Source organism: Puma concolor, chromosome E4 (genome assembly GCF_028749965.1).
Source record: "Puma concolor isolate L17-30 chromosome E4, mPumCon1.1.hap2, whole genome shotgun sequence".
Classification (NCBI taxonomy): domain Eukaryota; kingdom Metazoa; phylum Chordata; class Mammalia; order Carnivora; family Felidae; genus Puma; species Puma concolor.
In genome coordinates, this window is record NC_141683.1 from 2,412,388 (window position 1) to 2,437,034 (window position 24,647).

At 59.8% G+C, this 24,647-nt stretch overlaps 2 protein-coding genes across 4 annotated transcripts in view; one reads left to right on the top strand and one right to left on the bottom strand.

Annotated features, from left to right (window-relative positions):
* Window positions 1-951, top strand: part of PRCC (proline rich mitotic checkpoint control factor) — a 23,098-nt gene extending 22,147 nt beyond the window's left edge. Inside the window, exon 7 of the mRNA XM_086694120.1 lies at window positions 499-951. Coding sequence (XP_086550246.1) covers window positions 499-585 — 87 coding nt within the window. The 3' untranslated portion in view covers window positions 586-951. The remainder of the gene's footprint in view (window positions 1-498) is intronic.
* Window positions 1-16,135, bottom strand: part of SH2D2A (SH2 domain containing 2A) — a 17,049-nt gene extending 914 nt beyond the window's left edge. The window contains exons 1-9 of one of the 3 annotated variants that reach the window (XM_086694123.1): window positions 15,992-16,135; window positions 15,324-15,484; window positions 14,431-14,612; window positions 13,399-13,488; window positions 13,090-13,258; window positions 8,924-9,064; window positions 8,407-8,712; window positions 6,704-6,875; window positions 5,743-6,229 (exon numbers count right to left, since the gene is read on the bottom strand). In XM_086694123.1, the coding sequence (XP_086550249.1) occupies window positions 6,708-6,875; window positions 8,407-8,712; window positions 8,924-9,064; window positions 13,090-13,258; window positions 13,399-13,488; window positions 14,431-14,612; window positions 15,324-15,484; window positions 15,992-16,025 (1,251 nt within the window). In that variant the 5' untranslated portion in view covers window positions 16,026-16,135 and the 3' untranslated portion in view covers window positions 5,743-6,229; window positions 6,704-6,707. Of the gene's footprint in view, window positions 1-5,742; window positions 6,230-6,703; window positions 6,876-8,406; window positions 8,713-8,923; window positions 9,068-13,089; window positions 13,259-13,398; window positions 13,489-14,430; window positions 14,613-15,323; window positions 15,485-15,991 lie in introns of those variants that run through there. The other 2 variants (XM_086694121.1, XM_086694122.1) reach the window with 2 other exon arrangements.
* Window positions 16,136-24,647: the final 8,512 nt, after the last annotated feature.

Below are 24,647 nucleotides of genomic sequence, written 5' to 3' on the forward strand. Positions count from 1 at the left end.
GGGGCGGCGAGAGAGGGAGGGAGAGAGGCAGGGAAAGGGAGAATCCCAGGTAGGCTCCACACTGTCAGCCCAGAGCCTGACGAGGGGCTCTGACTCATGAAGTGTGAGATCATGACCTGAGCCGAAATCAAGAGTTGGACGCTTAAGCAACTGAGCCACCCAGGGGCCCGTGTAAAGATTTTTTAAGTCATGTCCACACCGCACGTGGAGCTCACACTTGGGACCCCGAGGTCGAGTTGCACTGTCCGCCGACTGAGCCAGCCGGGCCCCCGGGGCCAGGGATCCTTGAGTCTTTGCTCTGCTTAAACCCTGTTAGCTCTTTGCTTTCTCGGGATCTCCCCTTCGACCTGAGTCAGAGGAAACAGTCTGGCAGGAGATTTGCTACTTCCTGGACGTGTTCCAGGGGGGAAAGGGGCTGGTGCGGGAAGCTCACAGAGGCTGGGGGAGAAGTCTGTCACCCCAGGCTGACGCCCCTCCCGCCCGTGTCTCTCGCCGCAGGCCAAGGAGCGGGAGCTGGAGCTGAAGAACGCCTGGTCCGAGAACAAGCTGAGCCGCCGGCAGACCCAAGCCAAGTACGGGTTCTAGGGCTCCGGACCCGACTGCCCCCGGGACCTCCTGCAGCCCGGCGCCACGGCCTCACCTCCGGGACCCCTGCTGCCTCCAAGTCCAGGGCCTCCTTCCCTGGGGACCCAGCCCTCGCCTCCGCGAGGATGAACACGTTTGATAGATTTTTCTTAACAGAAGTTAGAGAACTCAGCTCCTCTCTGTCTTGGAGCAAAGACTCGAGCGGTGATACTTCAGACGGGGCTCCGAGTCCTTGGATGGGAGTTTTGCTCCCTCGTGGGTGTGATGAAATGGTGAACCCCTCCCTCCATCTTTTTTTTTTTTTTTTCTTTTTTTAATTTTAAACCAGGGATGTCTGTTGAAATAAAACATTCAGTCTGACGGACACTGCTCGCCCTAACCCCTCTCCTACTTTTTCGTGTGCTCTCCTTTTTCCATTCTGGATCTTTCTCCTGCATTTTCCTGTTCCTCGGTCTGACTGTACCTAGTGTAATGCACCCCCCGCCCCGACCCTCACAACCTGCCTCATGATTGCCTTGCTTTTCTCCCCTGGGCCCACCGTCTAAACTGGGTTCGTGGCCATTGAAGACTCTGGAGGCGTGCCTACGACTTCGTATGGGGCGGGGGCCTGTGGTCCCAGATCTGGAAAGTATCGCTGATCTCTGGTGTCTCTGGAGACTAGAGGAGGTCCTTTCTGTGACGTGAAAGAGTCGCTTCACATCTGTTTCGGTCCAGCAGGAGGTGAAGTGGTGAAATGTCCCTGGAAAGGACTCACGTTGACAACCAGTTGCCATTGGCCATGAACGGCTTGGAAGATTTGTGTGGAGCTTGGGGGCCAGGCAGGTCTCCTTGGGGACTTCTGGACCCCTAGCTTTTTGTTAGAGAGGGAGGAGTGGTTGGGGGAGGGAGGCGGCAGGGTCACAGACTTGGGTTGGCGGTTCTGCACTGGGATGCCACGTGCAGCAAGACCGGTGGCCTGATTCCTCCGAGGGGCAGGGCTGAGGCAGGGGCGGGAGACCCACACCTGTCCTGGGACCATGCGTCCTGCGGCCACTACCGGAGCGGGGTGCTGGGGGTGCCGGGGCTCCGGCCGCACTCGACTGCAGCGGCTTCCCGATACCAGGGCGTCGAGAAGAGCCCTGAAGGGAGAGGCCCTGGTGCCGGGCCGTTGGAGAAGCTCGCCGTTTGACAGTCCTGGTGACAGATGGGAAGGTGAAGGTTACGGCCAAGGGGTCATTTGGAGCGTGTGGCGGCGTGGGGACCCGGGCGTGAGAAGGAAGAGGCGGGAGGGAGGGTCTCCCCGAGCTCGCGGTCTTGCGTGTTGGGTAAGTTGAGGAGTCTGTTTCTCATTAAGTACGGCGGAGGGTTTCGTCACTTACAGGAAAACCACCCACTTATCTGAAATCTGACCTACTTGGGGCTGGAGCCAGACAGGGCTCCTTCATCCCACGGGGACACTGGGGCTACAGCTGCCCGTGGCGGTGCCTCCAGCCGTCTTCAGGAAAGAGCATCAACCCACTGGCACTCCGCTGCGGAGGCTGCGGGACCTGGGCCGAGGCCACTCGCCGGGGTATCTGAGGTGGTCACCTGGGTCGACGGGCCCCAAAATCTGAGATCCCGAGTCCAAAGCTTTGTCCTCTGTACCCGATGTGCTGCCTGCACATGCAGCCCAGCCCTCCTGGCCTGCCGCACCCCTGGGACCCTGACACGGGGGGCTGCGTCGTGACCGAGATGCGGGGGCTCTGGGCTGGGAGGCAGGATGTGGCCCTTAGGGAGGGTCCTGGTGTATTCTGGAAGTGGATGGATTTAGGCCTGTTGTCTGTAAGGCTCTTACCTCCCACCTCAGTTCTCTGCAGATAGTCTTGGGCCAGTTTTTAAATTTTTTATTACTTAAAACAAAATTTTTTAATGTTTATTTTAGAGAGGGAGAGAGAGAGAGACAGAGTGTGTGAGTGGGCAAGGGGTAGAGAGAAAGGGAGACACAGAATCCGAAGCAGGCTCCAGGCTCCCAGCTGTCAGCACAGAGCCTGATGCGGGGCTCGAACTCATGAACCCCGAGATCATGACCTGAGCCGAAGTCAGACGCTTAACTGACTGAACCACCCAGACGCCCCTATTATTTTTTTAATGTTTATTTATTTTGAGAGAGTGCAAGTGAGCGAGTGGGGGAGGGGCAGAGAGAGGGAGAGAGAATCCCAAGCAGGCTCCATACTGTCCATACAGAGCCCCACACAGGGCTCGAACTCATGAACCGTGAGATCATGAACGGAAATGAAGAGTTGGACGCTTAACCAACTGAGCCACCGAGGCGCCCCTTGGGCCACGTCTTTTAAAGCCACTTTTTAGTCCTACCACTGATGACCTTTTATTTGGTGGTTGGGATTTCCTGGTCACCATGAGAAATACTGACAGGTTAGAAACAGTCCTCACCTGGGAAGGCTTCCCGCAGGCAGTAGCCTCGAGTTCTGATGAATAAACGGGAGGAGGGCAAAGGCTTTGGTCTGAGTGGGTCCAGACAGGCCCCGGGGGCCACCAGAGCCGCCGGGGCTACGCCTGGGGTGCGGTGTCGCACGGACCAGGGGAGCAGAGCCCAGGAAGCTCAAGTCCTTGACTACCAGCAGCTGAGGGGCGCTGGGCGGCAGGGGTGCGGAGGCGCTGCGGCAGGTGGAGGGGCTGCAGGAAGCCCTGTGGGGCCTGGGGCGGCCGCAGGGTTGCCGGAGCGCTCTGTGCTCCTGGCCTTGCTGACCTCCCCTTCCTCTGCCACCAGGGGGCAGACGTTCTAGGGCTGTCGAGGTAGTGGGGGGTGGGGCTCAGTGGTGACGCCACTGGCCCTCCCTGGGTGGGGTGGGGTGGGGGGGGGGCGGTGCTGTGCTGTGGCCCAGGACCCAGGAGGTCGTGGTGGTGACCTCCACTCACCCCCTGCCCCGCTGCCAGTTCCCGGCACCTTAGTCATCGGGTTCTGGGTTAGCTGAGGGAGCAGACAGGAGGCCAGGGAGGGTCCGGAGAGCCGCCGGGTCTGCCCTGGGGCCGAAAGGGCCGGAGGGGAAGGCTGTGCCCTCTGCTGGGATCCCAGCGAGGCCCGATGGAGGCTGCGGGGCCGGGGTAAATGTCCTCTCAACTCTGGGTGGACTGAGCCAGAGGCGGCCCTGTATGGAGGGGGGCGGGAGGATGGGGTGACTGGGGAGGTGCCCTTCCCCTGTGGTGCCGGTGTCTCCGGCAAGGGGGGGGGGGGCAACTGCTTCAGGAATCGCCCCCCCCCTTCCCTGCACGAGGCCTCTCCATCCCCAGGCCTCAGCGCAGGAACGGAGTGAGCAGGATGAGCTGGGGTGCCGGTCCTGGTGAGCAGGGGAGGCTTCCCCACCTTCTTCTTCAGGGCCGAGCCTGCCGCGGGAGCCCCTGGGAGGACAGGGACCTTACCTGCTGACCCGGGAGGGGCCCCTGATACAAGGGGAGCACTGGATCAGGATAGCAGGATCTGGGTGTGATGGCCTCCAGCTCCCTGTCACCTCCCCTCTCTAGACCTCACTTTCCTATTGGGTTGAACCAAAACAAAACAAAACCACCCCAAACCCAACAAACAGCAAACAAACAGAAACCAGCCACAAAGGGCCTGGCTTCCCTGGGGCCCAGGCAGTCCTGCTTCACTGCGCCCTTCCCTTGCACGGCCTCATCCTGACGCAGCCTTGCCTGCAAACAGGGAAGCATTCTCTCCATTTCGAAAGGCTGCCTCGCCAGCACAGGACCCAGGCCACCAGCCAGCTCGCACAGAGACCCAGGCTTCTCCCCTCGTCCACCTTAGGGATCCTCCCACCCCACCTGCTGAGGGAGGGCGAGCTCCGCAGGGGCCTGCCCTGTCCCCTCTTGCTTTGTTCCTTCAGGGACACCCGGGGGGTCACTAGGCATTTCTTTTCCCCTCCCCCCCCCCGCACCCCTCCCCCTGGACATTCAGACTCGACTTCCAGTTCCTGCTGTGCAGTGAGCCTCCCCTCCTTCTGCGGCCTCCCCCAGCGCGGGGCTCCCCCAGCCCCGGAGTCAGCCAGAAGCCCTCTCCCCACCCCCACCCCCACCCATGGAGTTTAATCCAAGACCTTTCTTGCCCTTTCAGCCTCCCTCCCTGATTTCGGCAAAGCCATCTGCTCCTTGCCCTCCCCTCCCCTCCCTCGGCATCTCTCCCCCTGCTCTGGAGAGGCACAGACAGAAGGGAGTGGAACCCCAACCCTGTTGACTCAGCAACAGAAGCTCTCCTTAAGCTGATTAGCACTGGCTGCAAAGGGGGAGAATTCACCAGTCACCGGAGGTGGTGCCCGTGCCAGGCTGGGGGGCGGGGGTGGGGTGTGGCAGCGGCAGGCGGCGCCCAGGCCTAGGGAGCACCGCTTTGGGGACGGGTCTGGGGGGTTTCTGGGCCCCTGGCAGGTGGGGGGGGGGCGGTGGGGCCTTTGGCGGGAGGAGGGACCCTGATGGGCACTGTCTTGACTAAACTCCCATAGGAATGAGTGTAAGAACGGCTGCACCGGTGGGACCCCGGAGTCCCCAGAGCCCTGCCTCAGAGGGCCCTCAGTCTGAGAGAAGAACGTGGCCTGCGGCAGATTCCTCCAGGAGGCTGAAGCCCAGGGTGTGGAGCCGTGCAGGGGCAGAGGGCAGAGGGAGAGGGACGGAGTGGGTCTGGGTGGGGAGGTGGAATGGAGAGGAAGCCTCACAAGAGGGCAAGGGACAGGATGGGGTCCTGACTGAGGCAAGGCCTGAGCCCAAGAGGCTGGGAAGACACAAGAGACCCTTAGCGCCACTGCAGGGCCCCCCATCCTCCTAAGGGGCTCACATACACAGGTCACCAACGCACGCTCCCCTCCCCAGGCCTGTGCTTGGCAGGGGGGCTGGGGAAGGGGGTACAGGGCCTACCCCTCAACCGCTCTCCCCCCTGCCCCCCTTTATTTCCTGGCACCCCCAAGTGACGCAGCCACCCCTCTGCCCCTGGCTACCTGCCCGGCCCTGCTAAGAACAGAACACTCCGTGGGCCCTTACCCGGGAGTCTCCCGGCCCCCCGATTTGTGACCCTTGCCCGGGTGTCTCTCAACCCCCAGACCCACTCCCCCCCACTGCAGTGGTGCTCGAACCACGTGCCCTCCACAATAGGACAGAGAGGGAGCCCGAGACAGACAGAAGGAGCGTGCGCTACTTGGATCCCTGTGGGGAGAGGTGGTTGGCGATGATTTATTAGCCAGACAAGAATCAACAAACAAGTTCTAACATCTGTTCTCGCCAAACCATTCCTCAGACAACAGCAGCATTGGACCAGGGCCCAGACCTCAAAGGCTCAGAGGGCCAAGGAAATCAGACTCCAGGAGAAGCCAGGCAGCGGGAGGCAGCGGGCGCCCTTGCCCAGCGGCCTCGCCCACTTCCGCAGAGGACCACCGATCACTGAGATCACTGAGCCACCGGATTCTCAGGGACTCTGGGGAGGGAACCAGTGGGTGTGCCCCTACGAGGAAGGGACTTCGCCACCTGCTCCTCTGAACTCCAGGCTTCTTTGCAGGGCAGAGGGGGGTAGACCTGTCCAGGGAACACGGCTAAGCTGCGATTTGGGGGAGGCAGCCGGCACCCAGGCCCCCATGCAGTGGAATTCTCAGAAGTAGCCAGGTTTCCCATCTGAGGAAATCTCTGACATTTCCTGTGGAAAAGAGTTAGGGAATGTGGGGTAAGAAACAGAGTGCAAAACGGGGTAACTAGGAAGCCTGGGTTCTGGGCCTTGGCCTCGGCCAAGTCGCTATCCCTCTCTGGCTTTGTCTCCTCACCTGCGCAGTGAGGAACTTGGCCCAGATTTGTAAGGGCAGAGGAGACACTGCTCCTGCCTCCCTGCCCGTAGCAGACATCACTAATCAATCACGGTGCCCTTTTCTGCTGAGTGCAGACCTGACCTTAGCATCCTTCCCAACGTGGTGCCCTAGGCAGCCACGACCAATGGATTGCAGTTGGCACGCAAGATGACACCATTCTGCCATCTTGGCGATAGATGGTGGCTGAGGCCCTTTCTGGCTCTGATCGCCCACGGTGTGTTCCGTGCACATTTCCTGAGAAGGGTGCCCCGCGTGCAAAGGTCTCTGGACCTGGGGTCCCGGGTTGTCCTCCCCCGGCGCAGACTCACCGGGCTACTGAGGAGGCCCCAGGGGAAGCAACGCCTGGCTTCTGTCCTCCATCTTCTGTCTAGAAAGCTTGTGGGGGAGGGTGTGCCCCCAGCGGGGCAGGGTCTGGTGGGGCACGAAAGGGCCTTGTCCGGTCACAGAGTTCTCAGAATGCAGTTGCTGGCCGGCTGGGTTCTGCGGAGAAAAGGGCGATCCCAAGGTCACACCCTCTACCCTCCGCCTCTCAGGCTCACCTGAAGCCTCAAGGGCTATCGTCTGGTCGTCTGGTCGGAACAGATGTCGGCCTGCGGAGAAGAGGCTCTCACCCCCTCTCATTCTTTCAGCAACCATTTCCTGAGCACCTGCTCTGTGCCAGGCACTGTGCTGGGAGCTGAGGACACAGCTGAGTGAGTCCCAGCCCCTGCCCTCAGGGAGCGTGCACTCTGGGGGGGGGGAAGAGGGGAGACAGCGTCTCAGGTGATGAGCGGCAGGTGCTGGAAGGCACAGTGGATGCCTCTGTAGTGGGGTCAGGGAAGTGCGTAGGAGGCAGCAGGCCAGCTGGCCGGAAGGATGACTAGGTCTGAGGCGGGAATAGCTCTGCAGGTCCGCAGCAGCTGGTGGGAAGGCTGAGGAGGAGGTCCCCTGTTCCGCCAGTGTGGAGGGCCACACAGACTGAATAAGCAAGACCCTTCTGGCTTCCTTGGGGCAGAGTGGATCGGAAGTGGCAGGGTTGGCGGTTAGACCAGTTAAGAAGCTCTTGGAAGATCGTGATGAGGGGTGATGGGGCTGAAACTGGGGAAAGGGACCCAGCAGGAATCCGTGGCTTATGAGGAGTAGTGGTGTGCAGGGGGTGTCTAGGGAAGCCCTGGGATCCTGGCCTGGACAGTCGGGTGGCTGGAGAGTCATCGGTCCGATGGGAAGTATAGGAGGGCCAATCTGGGGAGAAGGGTGAGAGCCGGTTGCTGTGCTGAGTTCAGGAGGCCGTGGGGCTCTTGGGAGCTGAGCAGGAGCAACCCCCGTGGGGCATGCGGGGGGCGGGGTGGTACAGGCTCAAGGGCTGAGGCAGGCCTGGGGCACCAGCAGGGAGGGTGGGGAGGGGCCTGTGGAGGGGACAGAGGCCCAGGAAGAGGATAGGAGTGGAGTGGCCGGAGTGGCCGGAAGGTCTAACACGGCCCTGGACTGAGACCCCCAGAGAAGGCAGGGAGGTGGGGGAGGGAGGAGGGAGAGGGGGGTGTGTGGAGGGGCAGGGGTGCAGGTGGCCCTCCCCAGAGCTCCCTCTGAATTGACACCGGGACTCAGAATGGCAGGGCTGGGGGGGTTGGGGGGAGGGAGGCTGGGCCGGAGAGGCCCAAGTTCCAACCAGGATGACGGGATGATGGTTGGAGTCAAGATTCGGGGCACAGTGGGGAACACGTGGGAGGCACTGGGTGGGTGAGACAGGCAGGCTGGGGGTGGGGTGGAGGGCGGGAAGGCTGAGGCGGGGCCCGAGCCCCTATTTCCTCCGAGAAGTGGAGGGGTTGACAAAGGGGACGCCGTCCCGTCAGGAGCCACTTCTGGGCCTGGGAAAGGGCCGCTGGCAGCCTCAGCCTCTGCCTTTCCCCGTCGCCTGAGGCCTCTGACTTTACCCTGACCCCGGCATCCACCTGAGCACCTTTGCCACCGTCCTCAGTCTGGTTTTCGGGCGCCCCCGCCCCCTGCGGCCCGCCTTCTCTGGGCACCCCTTTACCTGGTTTCGGGGAACAGGCCTGGAGCTGCACTTCCGCAGGGCAGGGTGCGCGAGGGCGCAGGGCGGGCCCCCAGCCCCCGGCGCCAGCTGCACCTCCACCTCGGCATAGACGTTGCCGGGGGCCTCCCCGGGGCTCCCCCGGCCCATGGCGTAGAAGGCGATGGGTTCGTCAGGCTCGTGGTAGATGCGGTTGGAGGGCTTGGGGGGCGGGGCCGGGCGGGGCCTCGAAGCCGGGCTTGTGTAGACTTCGGGGGGCAGCTGGGGCTTGGCGGGCACGGGAGGCTTGGGCCTGGGCGGCTGGGGAGGCTGGGAGAGAAGGCCAGGCCGCGGTGGGGTGGGAGGGGGGGAGGGGGCGTTAGAGCAACCCAGGCGGGCGGAGGCTGGGGCCCGAGTCCCAGCCTGGGCCCTGCAGGCCCCGCCCACAGCCGCGGGCCCCGCCCATAGGCCCCGCCCCCACGCCGCTCCCTTCCCTTGCCCCAACCCCCCCTTCCCCTGGGGCACCCCTCCAGCGCAGTACCTCCTTCCGCTCCCCGGCGCCCTCCTTCTGCGTGGGGCCTGCGTTCAGCGACTTTTTGAGGATGGTGCTGTACTGAGGGTGGAGTTTTGTTCCCGGGTCTGACATTTCAAGGCTTAGGGAGAGTCCTGCAGGCTCAGGAGTCTGCTGGGAAAGAAGGAGACCTCAGGGACTCGGTGCCGGAGCGATGGCGGGCTGGTGGGTGGGCAGGTGCTAGTGGAGGATGTGGGGGGGAGGGGCACAGAAATTTGGGGTGGCTGGGTTCCCTGGGTGAGGAACAGGGAATGGAGATGGCAAGGGGTCCAACAGGGAGAAAGCAGCTTTGGTCACGGCTTGTATCTGGCATTGACGTTAACTCTGCCTGGAACGTAGGGCCAGGCCCGTCTCCATTTGTGCCTGTGGTTGCAAAAATGCAACAAGGCTTTACAAGTCTTTAGCCTGAAAATTTCCAACCCGGGGACAGATCTCCAAGACTGCCGTGCCTGTGTTTATTCTGCAGGTGTCGGAGGAGTACTTTACGGAGGTTTAAGCTATGTATTTTAGGGGCAGGGAGACCGCCTCCAGGGAGATGCGTCTTACTGTGGGAAGTTTCCCTCCCATGGCAGCTGTGCTTTAGCTCAGCGATTCAGCCCTGGGTGCGTTAAGAGCCCGGGCTCTCCTCATGCCCACGGCTTTGAGAGGCTTAGGCCACAGCTTGTCTCATGCTTCTGCAATCCACCAAGTGCGTGTTCAAGTGCTGCAGGCTTCAAGGATCCACATCAGAATCCCCCTTCCCTGCCTCAGCCCCCTCCTCTCTCTGCATTCCCTTTATGACTAAAAAGCGGCACCCCCACCCTGCTGCTGGGACAGCATTTTGGGAGCCAGCACCCCCCACACCTAATGGAGCACGGGCCTTGCTCCTTCCACTGCCTCAGTGTCTCCGCATGTGCACCCCTCTCTGCGTGCCGCAGCCACTCCCCAGCTCCGGCCTCCTAGGTCCTGCGCTGTCTCATCTTGCCCGCCCAACCCATTCTTCTCTCCGAGGGCAGCCTGAGCTAAAGAAGTCCCCCCGGGGCAATCCTTTGGTGGCCACCCCGTCACCCCCAGATAAAGTCCAAAGTCCAGAGAACGGGAGTGCGGGTGGGTGGTTCGGTTCCTAGAGCTCTGCCTTTGGCTCCTCGGCTTCCGCTGGCTCCCTCACCTCCAGACTTCCCTGCACCCTGTTCCCACTGCTGGGGGTCACGGCCCCTGCCATTCCCCGTGAAGTTCCACACAGGACTTGACCGCCCGGCGCAGGCCCATGGGGCACACTTCCTTGAACTGACTCCAGTCGGGGCCCCGAGAAACTGTGTCCAGGCCACCAGGGAGCTCCTTCTGACTAAGTCCAGTGGTCAACATGGGACCCACCTGCACGGCTCTTCCTTGAGACGTTCTCTTTGCTTGGCCTCCAGTGCATCACACGCCCCTGGTCCCCCCATCCCCCCACCCCCCCCCCCCCCCCCGTCTCTCCATCTCAATTTTCTTTGTAGCTTTGCCTTCATTTGTGCAAGCTCTAAGTGCTGGAGACTTGGTATTCCTTTCTTTTCTACCTCTGCTCATTCTCTAGTGAGATTTCACCCTTCCTGACGGCTTTATTTATTTATTTTAATATTTAAAACATTTATTTCTGGGGCGCCTGGGGGGCTCAGTCAGTTGAGCGTCCGACTTCGGCTCAGGTCATGATCTCGAGATCCGTGGGTTCGAGCCCTGCGTCGGTCTCTGTGCTGAGCCTGGAGCCTGCTTCGGATTCTGTGTTTGTGTCTCTCTCTCTCTGCCCCTCCCCTCCTCTCTCTTTCTCAAGTAAATAAACATTAAAAAAAAAATAATAAAACGTTTAATTCTTTTGAGAGAGTGAGCAAGCATGCGAGTGCCAGTGGGGAGAGGCAGAGAGAGGGAGAGAGAATCTCAAGCAGGCTCCACCCTGTCACTACAAGCCTGACTCAGGCTTGATCTCAGTGACTCCGTGAGATCCTGACTTGAGCTGAAATCAAAGAGTTGGATGCCTAACCTCCTGAGCCACCCAGGCGCCCCCTGAAGGCTTTTTGAATCAGTCCTTCTAGATGCTGATGAATCCCAGGTGTTTATCTCCAGCCCAGACCTCTGTCCCAAACTCTGGACCCACGTATTTCAACCACCTACTCGGTATTCCCATTTTTTTAAGTTTTTAAAAAAAATTTTTAATGTTTATTTTTGAGAGAGAGAGAGAATGTGAACAGGGGAGGGGCAGACAGAGAGGAAGACATAGAATTTGACGCAGGTTCTAGGCTCTGAGCTGTCAGCACAGAGCCCGATGCAGGGCTGAAACTCACAGACTGCAAGATCGTGACCTGAGCCGAAGTTGGACGCTTAACTGACTGAGCCACCCAGGCGCACCCCCCTCCCCATTTTTTTAAAGTAAACTTGGGGCACCTGGGTGGCTCAGTCGGTTAAGCGGCCGACTTCGGCTCAGGTCATGATTTCGTGGTCCGTGAGTTCAAGCCCCGCGTCGGGCTCTGTGCTGACAGCTCAGAGCCTGGAGCCTGTTTCAGATTCTGTGTCTCCCTCTCTCTCTCTGACCCTCCCCTGTTCATGCTCTGTCTCTCTCTGTCTCAAAAATAAATAAACATTAAAAATTAAAAAAAATAATAAAGTAAACTCTATGCCCAACGTGAGGCTCGGACTCGACCCCAAGACCAAGAGTCACAAGCTCCACGGACTGAGCCGGCCAGGCGCCCCTCCACATCCCCATTTGGATGTAGATCAAGGTCTCAAACTATGCAGGTGAAACTGAACTTCTGCTCTGCCCCGCCTCTCGCCTCTCGGGGGTTTGCTCATCCTGCAGAGGCAACGCCGCTTCTCACGCTCCCCAACCAATCCTGCAAAAACTGTCAACTCTACCTTCAAAATGCCCCCTGCATTCCGCCTCCTCACCCCTCAGCCTCTTACCCCCCTCATCCAGGCTGCCCTCAGCTCATCTGAAGGATTGTAGTGGCCTCCGTCTGGTCCCCGAATACCCCCCCCCCCCAAACTTGCCAGCTCGTGTCACTCCTCAGGTTGTAACTGCTCGGTGCCACCTCAACTCTCTCAGCATAAAATCTGAAATCCGTATGAGAGTCTGCAGGGCCCTCTTCTTTCACTTCTCTGGTCTCACCTCCTACCTCACTGACTGTTCTCAATCTTCCTCACACACATCAGGCATCCTCCTACCTCAGGGCCTTTGCACCTGCTGTTCCTTCTGCCTAGCATGTTTTCCCTCTAGTTGTCTGCATGGCTCCTTCCCTTACTTCATCCAGGCCCCATTCAAATGTCTCCTTACCAGAGCCGCCTGACCTGATGTCCCTCTGTAAAATAGCCCCCACCCTGTTACGCCCTTTTTTTTTTAATAAAAAAAATTATTAATGTGTATTTATATTAATGTGAGAGAGACAGAAAGAAGGGTAGAGAGAGAGGGAGACACAGAATCCGAAGCAGGCTGCGGGCCCCGAGCTGTCAGCCCAGAGCCTGACACGGGGCTCAAACCCACAAACCGCGAGCGAGATCATGACCTGAGCCCAAGTGGGACACTTAACTGACTGAACCCCCCAGGTCCTCCTGCTGCTTGTCTTCTTGGCATGCATTTCTCCTACTGGACATATTATGGATGATCTGTTTCTCTGTCCTATGTGATGACTATCTCCTCGCTAGACTGGAAGTTCCAGAAGGCAGGGCCGTTTTGGTCACTGTTTCTGCTGGATTTTTCTGCTGGGTTCCCGGTGCCCAGGCCGCGGCCTGGCACACGGCGGTCCCCGGAACTGCCTGAGCCCCCTCAGGGAGGCACTCCCTGACACGGTCCCCCCCCAAGTGAGCCCAGGATCACCCCACTCTGCATGTCCCCTCTCATCGCACCTGATGGCTGTGGTGTAGCGGTCCTTGCTGCTGCTAAGTGAGCTTTGTGGGTTTGAGGCCCTTCTGCCTTGTCCATGGTTCTATTTTCAGGGCCTGTGAGCAGCTGGTGCAAGCCAGGAGCTCAGTAAATAGGCCCTTGACAACACCAAGGACCCCTGTGCCAGCACTCATCCTTCTCCAAGGGATTCCCCGGGGCGCATGTGGGCAAAGGACCTATGGCTGGGTCGTGGGTCCCGAGGAGGCGGCTCCTGCAGCCCGGGTCCCCCGGGGCCAGGGTCCGGGCGTACCTGGCGGGCCAGGGGTTCGCTGAGCGTCTCCCCGTAGGGGCTGAGCGGGCACACGGTGTAGTGTCGCAGCAGGTCCGGCAGCCGTGCGTGGGCGCTGTCCTCGCCCAGCACCACGTGGCGCCCGTCCCCGAGCTGGGACAGCAGGAAGTGGCGGCAGCAAGTCCGGCTCCTGGCGGGTGCCCGTGGGGTCAGAGCCACCCAGGCCCGGCCTCCCGCCCCTGCCCTCTCCGTCTGACCCGCTCACCCAGCCCGCCCCGCCCCCGCCGAAGCCCCGCCTCTGGGCCACCTGGCGCGAACCCTGCCCTTCACCTGTAAGTCAGCACAAAGGTCACGGCGCTCTCGCTGAACCGCACCAAGTAGCATCCCTCAGGCTTGGGCTCCAGCAGCCTCTCGGCCTCCCTGTGGGCGATGGGGGAGACGCTCGTCAGCCTCACACCTGTCTCCGGCTCTCGAGGGCGACCCCAGACCCCAGCCAAGCAGGCGGAAGTGGCGGGAGAAGGGTGCAGGTGGCAGAGAGGACGCGGCTCTGCTCCCACGCGCCAGGGACTGGAGAAAACGGGCCGGCGTCCCGCCCGGGGCAGGGCGGGGGGGGGGGGGGGGGGGGGGGGGGGAAGGAACTCCCGGCCCTGCATCCTCCTCAGGCCTCACCCTGCAGGGCAGCCTGGAGGCGCTGGGGTGGGGTGGTAACAGACTTGTAGGTTTCAATGGTTTTTTTAATGTTTATTTTTGAGAGAGAGAGAGCGCGCGCGCCTGCACGAGTGGGGGACGGGCAGAGAGAGAGGGAGACACAGGCTGAAGTAGGCTCCAGGCTCTGAGCTGTCAGCACAGAGCCTGATGCGGGGCTTGAACTTATGAGCCATGGTGACCTGAGCCCAAGTCAGATGGTTCACCGACTGAGTCACCCAGGCGCCCCCAGACTTGTAGATTTCAGGAGTCACCAGCTGAACTGGAGGAGGTCCCCAAAGATGCAGGAGAGGCAAAGTTGAGAAACTGAGGACGGAGGGGCTGGGGGGGGGAGAAAAGGCAAAGTTGAGAAACTGAGGACGGAGGGGCTGGGGCGGGGAGAGAAAGCAGAACAGAGGCTGGAGAGGCTGAGACCCTGGGAGACAGTGGCAGGGGCGGGGAGGGGGAACCACGAGGGCAGGAGGTTGAGGCGCAAAGTGGGGGGGCTGCAGCCTCTCCAGTGAGCCCCCCCCCCCCCCCCAGGACAGATGCCCTAGAGAATGGCCTGGGAGCCTCCAGGACTCATCCGTGCACTTGTAGCCTCCATGGACTCCCGACCGCCCGGGGCCCGGCGCACGTCCCGTGCGTCTCTGGGCCGGTTTCCTCCCCGTGACTCACCTCCGGGTGATGAAGCCATGGAACCAGGGGGGGGCTGCCCCGCGCTGCAGGAGCCAGTGGGCCTGGGTCTTCTGGAACCAAGCCCGGGTCTCGGCCTGCAGGGACTGGCCGCCTTCCCCAGGCACCTCTTCAGCCTTCTCAGTGTCTGGGCTGGAGGCAGGCCCTGGGGGTTGAGGACAGGCCTGGAACAGGGGAAAGTTCAAGGAGGACGAAGTAGCCGCGATTAGTGGGCTTTTTCCTGACTCCAGGCCAGCTGCCACTTTCTCATCCTCACCCCTGCTCTCTATCCCCGCTGCCTATTTTATGCTGTGATCGCCCAGAAAGTGCTTCTCAAGGCCTAGCGGAACACTCTCCTTCAGCAACACCTGCTTTGGTTTCCAGAGGGTCTCCTTCCCCTTCCCTCCGCCCCCGAGGGCCTCTCATCCAGTAGCTGGGAGCTGACGGATTGTGCATAAACGGATGTGAGACCTTCGAGAAGACCAGGAAGTCATTCCCTGGCCCGTGGGATGAAAGGAGGTGATGCTACTGGCCAACCCAGAGGATGGAAGGAGGGAGGGCTCAGCCTCCTGCAGGAGGGGCTGGGCTGGTCCGCAGGGAGGATTTCCTAATGTCCTGGTGGCTGAGAGGGACTGAGAGAGAGATGCGCCGGGCGGACGGAGGCCACGGCCAGAGACGCGGATGCCTGTTTCCGGGACCCGGTTCCCTGCACCCTGGCCACCTGCGGACTCAGGCCGAGCTTCCCAGGGACAGAGGAACAGTGAGGGGGGAATATAGCGCATGAGCATGACGGAGGTGCTCCCCATCCCCTCTCCCTCCCCCGTCCATGGGTGGCCCCAGGTCACTGGGGGGATGGGAGCCGGTGAGGAAGATGTGTCAGCCTGGCTCCCACTCACCACGGCACGGACAGCGGGGACCCTGGGGCTGGGCTGGGCCTCCTCAGCCTTCGGGGCCCGGAGCCCGGGCCCCTGAGACACGCTCAGGCCGCAGCGGCTCCTGCGGGGCAATTCCACCCTCTGGAAGGTGTTGAAGGCAGCAGCAGGGGCTTCGCGACTTCCTGTTAGCGCAAAGAGGGAAGCTGGGGTTTCTCAGTGAGGGCCCTGCGTGCCTCTGACCAGGGATCTGGAGGACGGACGGGGACAGTCATGGGAGCAGAAATGCAGGCGGGACCACAGGGGGTCTCTGAGGTGGGGGAGGGTAGGGAGACAAGGAGGTGCCCACCGGCCAGGGAGACAGGACTGGGAAGCCAGGGGGCCTCCTGATGGTCCGGAAGTGCCACAGTGCTGGGTGGGGGGTGGCGCATCTCCTCAGGGCACAGCCGTGTCTTTATGGCCCAGGACCGCCTGCCTCCTGGCCCGGGTTCTCCTCTGCACCCGTCCTCTCTAAGAAGCACCCCGTAGACGCTGCTACCTGTGTTCCCCCGGGCTGAGTGGACTGGAGCCCCGGCCAAGGAGAGGGGGTTGTGGGCGCCCTGCCAGCCGGCCCTGCAGGTCCTGGCCTGGGGACAGTAGGGGTGAGGGGGTCTTGATGTCCCTCCCCTCACGGTCCCCGGCCTCGCACTTACCTTGGGGGCATATCTGGGCCAGAGGGGGCTCCATGGGGGCAGCCTGAGAAGGGAGCCCCCGGAGCACGGGATGTGTATGTGTTCCCTGGAGATGTGCACACTCAGCAACTCATCTCCGTCACCCGGCCCCCGACGGCAGGAAATGTCGCCTCACCCACAGCCCTAGCCCTGGCAGGGGACCCACGTCATGGAAAGCCGTAAGACACTTGTCCCTCCCCCGGAAGCCAGGCAGCTGAACCTGGTGGTGGTGTGGCGGTATTTGTGTCATTCTGGGCTTGGGTGTTGGGAAGTCCTTACTGTCGTCTGACCTTGAAACCGCCTGTTTCTTCCTCCACCCCCTCACTCCAGACTGGGACTCCCTTCTCTCTCTCTCTCTCTCTCTCCCTGTCTCTCTCTCAGCTTCTGTTACGAGCAGTGGCAATTGTGGATGTCAACCTCAGCAGGATAAGCTCTAATTAGGTGCCTGGGCTTTGGGCTCCTTGGAGGTTTGTACTCCGGAGTTTGCTCTTAGGACATATGAGTGGAGGGAGGCAGGGCTGCTACGGAAGGATGCGGGTCAGACTTCTGGAAGGACTTTCTGAAGTCATATGCAATCTGCGAGACCGGTGGCGGAGGGGAGGGGCCTGGCTTCACCTTCCAGCAGCTAACGAAGCTGAATTAGGGCCAGACCAGGCCGTCCTGGAGGAGGGAGGAAGACTTTCCTCCAACTCCGCACGTCGTGATTGCCGGCCACATGGTGAGCTGTTGTCTTAAACCCGCGCTGTGCCGACACCTCCTTCCGCACCAGAGGACCAATCCCATTTCTTTCTCATTTGATCCTCAAAGGGACGGGGAATGTTACGTCCATTTTCCAGAAGGGCAAACTGAGGCTCAGAGAAGTGCCGTGGCCAGATGTCTCAGAAGCTGGGATCAGAAACTAGATCTTCTCACCCATTTCGCCGCGGTTTAAGCCAACAGTCCCTGACTAAGTGCCAGGCACTGCTCCTGGGGCCGGGAACCCAGAGGGAAAAAAAGGATCTTGCCTCCAGAGGCCAGGTGGGGCGGACGGGCCTGCCAACAGATTCTTCTGGTGGCGAGAGACTGGCGCGGGCTGGTGCAACGGGTGCCCGGCCGGCCTGGTGCGCGTGTGTGCCGGGGGGGTATCAGAAGAGGAGGAGGAGGAGCTGAGTCGTGGAGGGTGAGTGGGGGGAGGAAGGTGGGCACAGATGTTTCTAGAAGAGGCACGGGTGTGTGCGAATGCGTATAAGAAGGAAACGGCGAGGTGTGCGGGGCGGAGCGGGGGCTGGCCGGGGGCCCCCCCCGCAGCAGTTCGTGCCGCCGGATGAAATGCTGCCCTGTGCCCGGGAAGGAGTTTGGACACCTGGCCTGAAGCTGGAAGAGCTGCTTCGCCAGCAGCTCTGGGCAGGGGCGCTGTCCCCGCCGTCCCCGCTGGCCCGCACGTGCACACACTCCAAGGCCTTCTCCCCTTCCCGAAACGCTATCGCCTTCCCCTCGGGCCCAGCCCCAGGGGTTGGGAGTGAGGCCGAGAGGTGCCCGAACGGCCTCTTCCCCAGACCCCTCACTTTGCTGTGATGACCGGGCGGTGGGGGCGAGCCCCGCACGACCCTGTCAAACGGCAGGGCTCTGCTCTATGTCCCGCCGCGTGTCTGGAATTCTGCTCGGCACAGCCCAGTTCTGGAAACCCTGCCCCCCCCCCCCCACTCTGGTGCGCTTTGTGATGATCGCAAGGGAAGCATTTTTCACCTCTCAAATGGACTCACTCCCGCGCTCTTTGGAGGCCTGGGCCCGGCTAGAGGCGCTGGCTGGTGGACGCAGGTGCAGCGGACCCAGCTCTGTCCAAATGCAGACCGGCCCCCGGGTGGGCCTCAACACTTGGTCGGGTAGACCCTGTCGGAAAAGCCTTAGCGCCTCTGAGGCTGTGACCGTCTCCCCCCTTTACCTGCGTCTCATCGCCCACCCCCGCTCTGTGCCTGGGTCAGCCTGGGCAAGTTGCTCGATCCCTCCAAGCTTTAGGTGCCTCATCTGGAAAATGGGGCAAGAAGACCTCTCTGGAAGGGTGGCCGTGGGATTTCATCAGTAAATGGGCACTGAGCCAGCAGTCGGTGTGTCTGATACGTAGGGGCCGCTCAAGTATTCCCTCCCTTCTTTCCTGCAGCTCCTGGCACTGTGATGGGCACTTCTGGCCATTGCCACGCCATGGCTGGGGCACAAATTCAGACTTTAGGTCTCCCCCCTCGGCCGGGCTTGCGCAGGCGGGGGTCTGGGGACCACCGGGCAGATATCAGGAAGGGCTCAAGAACATTGTGTTAGATGGTTTGTGTGGTGGCGCCCCCGCCCCCGCCCCCCAGCCCCATATCCCTTTCTCTGAGGCCCCAGATGTATTAGTCTGGGCTGCCACAGTGAAACCCCCAGTCTGCGGGCATAACGACAGAAATATATTTTCTCACAATTCTGGAGTCTGGAATTCCAAGGTCAAGGTGCCAGCAGGGTTGATTTCTGATGAAAACCCTCTTCCTGGCTTGCAGATGTCTGCTTTCTTGCTGCGTCCTCACTTGGCTTTTCCTCTGTGCTCGTGCAGGGGTGGGGCTGGGGGAATATCTCGGCTGTCTCTTCCTCTTCTGATAAGGACGTCAGTGCTGTCAAATCAGGACCCCACTCTTATGACCCCATTTAACCCGAATTCCTTCTTTAAAGGCCCTTTTTCTCAATACAGTAACAGGGGGTTAGGGCTTCAACATATGAATATTGATGGGACCCGATTTAGTCCATACACCAAATGTTAGCACCTGTCGTCTCCTCTCAAGGATCTTGCGTCCTAAGGTAGGTAGGACCTCAGAAGGGACTTGGTGATTCAGAGCATGTGCTGTGTGCTTCCCCCAGGACCTCAGGGGACAGAGCTGTACTCTGATGAGGTGACGGGAGTGGAGGCTAAGAGGGGGGAGTTCAGTTTGGGAGGCTTCCGGGTCGGGCCATGATGAGAAGTCACAGGTGAATGCTCGCACTACCCGAAGCGATCTATAGATTCGCTGCAGTCCCTATCAAAGTTCCAATGGCACTTTTCACAGAAATAGAACAAACCATTATAAAATCTGTGTGCAATCACCAAAGACACAGAATAGCCCAAGCAATCCTGAGAAAGAGCAAAGCCGTGTGCATCCCGATTCCTGGTTGCAAAATATAGCACAAAGCTATAGTAATCAAAACAGTATGGCATCGGTGACACAGACACATAGGTCCATGGAACAGAATATAGAGCCCAGAAATAAACCCAGGCACATACGGTCAATTCATTTATGACAAAGGAGCCAAGAATATACCAATGGGACAAGGGCAGTCTCTTCAATAAATGGTGCTGGGAAAACCGGACAGCCACATGCAAAAGAATAAAACTGAACGCTGACCTTACACCAGAAACAAAAATTAACTCACAACGGAATAAAGACCTGAGATTAAAGGCATGAAGAAAACGGAGGTCGTAAGCTCCTTGACATCAGTCTTGGCGATGATTTTATGGATTTCACACCAAAAACAGAGGCAACAACAGGAAAAATAAAGAAATGGGACTGCATCAAACTAGAAAGCTTCTGCACAGCCGGAAACCACCAACACAATGAAAAGGTAACCTACTGAATGGGAGAAAACATTTGCAAATCCTATGTCTGGTAAGGGATTAGTATCTAAAATATATAAAGAACATATAAAACCCAAACAGTCTGACTAAAACATGGGCAGAGGATCTGGATAAACATTTTCCCAAAGAAGACACACAAAAAGGTGCTCGATGTCACTAACCATCAGGGAAATGCAAATCAAAACCAACAGAGAGACGTCACCTCACACCCGTCAGAATGGCTGCTAATCCTATAGACGAGAAATGACAAGTGTTGGCGAGGAGTGGAGAACCGGGAGCCCTCGTGCGCTGCTGGCGGGGGTGTGAGTTGGTGCAGCCACTATGGAAGGTTCTCAGATTAAAACTAGGACTACCCTATGATCCAGCAGTCCCGCTTCTGGCATTTATCCCAAGGAAAGAACACACTAACCTGAAAAGACACCCGGACCGCGACGTTCACTGCAGCATCACTTACAGTAGTCAAGGCCCGGAAGCAACCTAAATGTCCGTGGATGCGTGTGGCGTGCATACACAATGGAATATTATGCAGCCATAAAAAGAAGGAAATCTTACCATTTGTAACAACATGGGTGGACCTGGAGGGCATTAGGCTAAGTGAAATAAACCAGAGAAAGACAAACACTCTATGATCTCGCTTTGTGTGGGATCTAAACAGAACAAAACAAACCTCAGACCTACAGACAGAACAGGTTGGTGCCTGGCAGAGGTGGGGGTTGGGCAAAACGACCAAGGGGGTCAAAAGGTACAAACTCCCAGTTGTAAAATAAGTAAGTCGTGAGGCTCATGTACAGCATGGTGACTGTGGTTAATAACACTGTATCGTATATTAGAAAATTGCTACAAAAGTAGATCTTAAGAGTTCTCATCACCAGGTGCCTCCTTTAAGCCTCTGACTTTGGTTCAGGTCATGATCTCACAGTCTGTGAGTTCGAGCCCCGCTTCGGCTCTGTGCTGACAGCTCGGAGCCTGGAGCCTGCTTCGGATTCTGTGTCTCCTTCTCTCTCTGCCCCTTCTCTGCTTGCACTCTGGCTCTCTCTCTCTCAAAAATACATAAACATGAAGAAAAAGAAAAAAGAGTCGGACGCTTAGTTGGCTGAGCCACCCAGGCACCCCTGCCCTTAGTTGCTTTGTAAGTAAATCACCGAGTGTCTACCGAAAACTTATTCTGTGCTGGTGTGTGTGAGTTTCAGGGGCTACGGAGATAAGGAAGGCGGGTCGGGGGACACACGAGGGTGGGGGAGACACACAGGTAAACAAACCCGGGTGATTCAGGACACGGGAACTAACCAGGAAGCCAGGCATGGGAGGCGTGGGGGTGGGGTGGGGAGGCGTGGGCCATTCTGCCTGGTGCCAGGTTGCATGAGGCCAAGCGAGGCTTCAGGGAGGGGATGGTAGTTGAGAGAGCGGGTGTAGGGGTGAGCAGGTGATCCTCGGGATAGATGAGCAGGGATGGGTGGAGGAGGGTGGGGGAGCGAATGGGTGTTGATGAGGGGCTTCGAGCTGTAGGGTCCTCTGGGGAGGGGCACGAGTGAGCGTGAATGAGCATGAAGGGAGTGGGAGAGCCGCCAGCCGGGGAGCTCCATCTTGGCACTGGGGAGCCATGGGGGGAGTGGGAGGTCCGCTTCCAGCGCTCACATCGCCCCGTGACGGCTGTCCTGGGCCACTGTGTGCGCTCGCCCCGTCCGGCACGATCCTCGACCCTCGGGGCGAGCCTGGCTTTGCTCATCTTCACGCTCCTTCACCCACCGCAGGCGGCCCGTCAACGGCTGTCCGGCATCTGCTAGGTGCTCGGGTGGTTTGGCACCTGCCGCCATTCCTGCCTGTGAGGAATTCCTGGCCGCCTTCCCCGGGGGCAGTGGGACACATCGGGAAACACGAGAATGGCTCGGACTTTGAATCCCCCAGCTGTTGGCTGTGGGTCTTTGGGCAAGTTCCTTCACTTCCTCAGGCCTCAGTTTCCTTATCTGCAAGATGTCAGCCACGGTATGAAGCCCCCCAGAACGTTCTGTGTGTTAGAGTGCGTGCGGAGTGGAGGCGCGTAGGACATGCTCAGTGCACTTGAGGAATGGTCGTCAGAGGGAGTAGCAGCCGCCAAGGGCGCTGGCCACTCGCCCGTCTCCCAGCCCCACCCCTCCCTTGTTCTCTCCGCCCTGTGCGGTCAGGGCTTCAACTGCAAACTGCACTCCCGGGCTCCTTGTTGGCGGGCCTGTGCCAGGGCCACGGTGAGGTCTGCTGCCGGGGACAGGGGAGGACCCGCTCCTTCCTGTTTGCTTCTTTTTGAGGCTGCCCAGCACCGCCTCCCCCGAGAGCTGGATCCCACCTCTGAGCGTCCAGGCCCTGACAACCCCAGCCTCGCCCGCTCATTCTCACAGCCCGGAGGGGGAGCTGCTTCCTGCCTTATCAGTGTCGTTAGGCGTGTCCCCTCCCACAGCAGGAGGGTCCTCCGCCTGCCTTCAGGGATGCCTGTGGAAATCCACAGCGTGGTGTGTGTGTGTGTGTGTGTGTGTGTGTGTGTGTGTGTGTTCCCGAGGGACTGGCTCCTGACGCCCAGCACCGGGGTCGTGTGACAGCCGGTACAGGGCACACTGTGCTCGGTGCAGAGGCCAGAAGGGCATGAACAGGAGCCACAGAACACGGCTGGGGGCCGGGGAGGGGTCACCCATGGAGGCAAGTCCCGGGGCAGCGCGGGCCGGGCGATGGGGGGACACGCTGGCAGGACCGGAAGAGTCGAGGCTGATGGGAAGGTGGGGTTTGTACCGGGTTTGGGCGGATCAGGAGGCTGGAGGGCAGGCTGCAGCCAGAAGTGGAGGCTTCCACGCCAGGGAAGATGCGCTTCAGGGATAAAGACGGGGACTGGAGGACGGAGGGAGGGTGACTGCTCTCAGACCTTGGCAGGCTGGGCCTCCAGGAGCTGCTGTGCCATCCCAGGCGGGCCAGCTGGCCTCTCAGATCATTGACACCATCCCCTCTGAAGCAGATTTAAAAAACAAACAAACAAAAACCTCTGTCTGTCTCTCTTTCTTTGGCAATGGAAAGTTCTTCGCCAGCATGAGGAGTTATTGGTATTAAGACGCTATCCTGAGAAAGTGGAGAAGGTCAGCTTGGGGGAGGGGCCACCGCAGCGGGTGTTTCCAGGCTGGGAAGGGGAGGAGGGGGGCGTCCCAGTGGGGAGGAGTGTGGGGTGACCTCAAGGGGTGAGGTGGCCCGCACTGAGTCTGGGGGGACAGGTTGGGCAGGGTGTGGGACCCGAGGGGAAGGGAAGATGCGGTTGGTCAGTGGGTGTGGAGGGTCTGTCCAGTGAAGGGGCTGGGAAACCAGACGGAGGGTGGTCTTGTCGGGGTGGGAGGGGAAGGCGCCCTCACTTTGTGTGGTCCCAAAGACACTGCTCGCGGGGGGCTGTTGGCCTCCCCTGGACTGGGCCCAGAGTTGTCCGGAATCTCCAAGAAGTGTCCGCTTTCCCCCATCTCCCTCCTGTTTCAAGTCTTTCCAGGCAGAAGACATCTTGGGGCTACGGAAGCAGGCTACCAATCCTAAATTCACGGAAACTGACTTTGGTCCTGCCCAGAACACGGAGGAAACAAGGTTCTTGGAGGATGCGTATGGGTCAGTTCTCGCGATATCCAAGCAAGTAGGGAGAGGGTGAGCCGGGGCCCCACGGGTCTGACCTCACCCGTCCCCAGCCCCGGACCTCGGCCACCTGGGCAGGAAGCCTCCTTTTCAAAGCAACTGCTTGTTTTCCACCCTATGAATGATGCATGCTCTTGAACAGACCGGCGGAGAAGATACAGATAAGCTAAAAGGTGTGTGGTTCACAATCGCGTCTCCCAGGCCTCCATTACGCTGGCGATATTTTTCTGAGTTGGGACACGTAAATGCAAAATTTGTGACTTGCTTGTTTTGCTCTGCAGCTCACCGTGGCCACCTTTCCAAGGCGCCACCTGTCCTCACCACAGGCAGTGCCACGTGTCCTTCAAATGGTATCACACTTAAGGGCGCCTGGGGGGCTCAGTTGGTTAAGCGTCCGACTCTTGGTTTCGGCTCAGGTCATGGTCTCGCGTTTTGTGGGTTCCAGCCCCGTGTCCGGCTCTGTGCTGACGGCGTGGAGCCTGCTTGGGGTTCTCTCTCTCTCCCTCTCTCTCTGCCCCTCTCCCGCTTGCTCTCTCCGCCTCTCTCGAAATGAATAAACTTAAAAAAAAATGCTATCACGATTAGGTAACGGTGGTCATTTGTGTGGTGCTCCCCAGCTCGCAGAGTGCTCGGTGTTCATTATTTTGTTTCAGCCCTTGGCCTTCCTTCATGGGGGGCTCTCCCTTAGGTGAGGCTGCTTCCAAGAGAGGCCACCGTGCTCCCACACTCCCCCCAGCCTCGCCTTCCCCCTTCCTGCGTCGGGGGTGAGGCTGGCCGCACCCCTCCCCAGCTCCCCGTCTTCTCGCCTGAGATGCATCATCTTTTATGCACATGCTCTCCTGCCTCTGCCGCCCCAGGGAGGAAGACGCCCTGTCTCAGTTTCTTGAGAGTCTTTCTTCATGGTCTTGGGATTTCTCCCCCATGGTCGCCTAGTCTTCTATGTATCCTTCATCCACCCCCTCTCCCTGCACCTCTGCCCACTTCCCCCCTGCTCTAGTTCTGCACGAGCATGTCTGGCAGTGACCAAGCAGAAAGTCCCCCTGTTGTTGCTTGCAAGTGTAGGGTGGGGGGAGAGGGCTAGACCCACAGAGAGCAAAGGGCAGGGTAGGGGAGAGGCCTTGGGGTGGCCTCTCAGCGTCCATGGCGTGTAGAGAGGGGTTCTGAGCTCCTGTCTCCCTGTCTGTCCGTGTCTCTGCTCCTACCGCCTCCCCAGCATCCGTGCTTTCCCATCCCAGCACCGAGAAGGCCCGGGTGGTTCAGAGCTGCAGCTGCTGGGGTGTTGGTGGGGAGAGAGGCCCCTGAACGAGCCCCTTTTTCTGTCCTAGGATTTCAGCCAGCCTCCTTGTCCCTGGACGGCCTCCCTTCTGCCCATCCCCACACTTGCTTCTTACCAGCGCC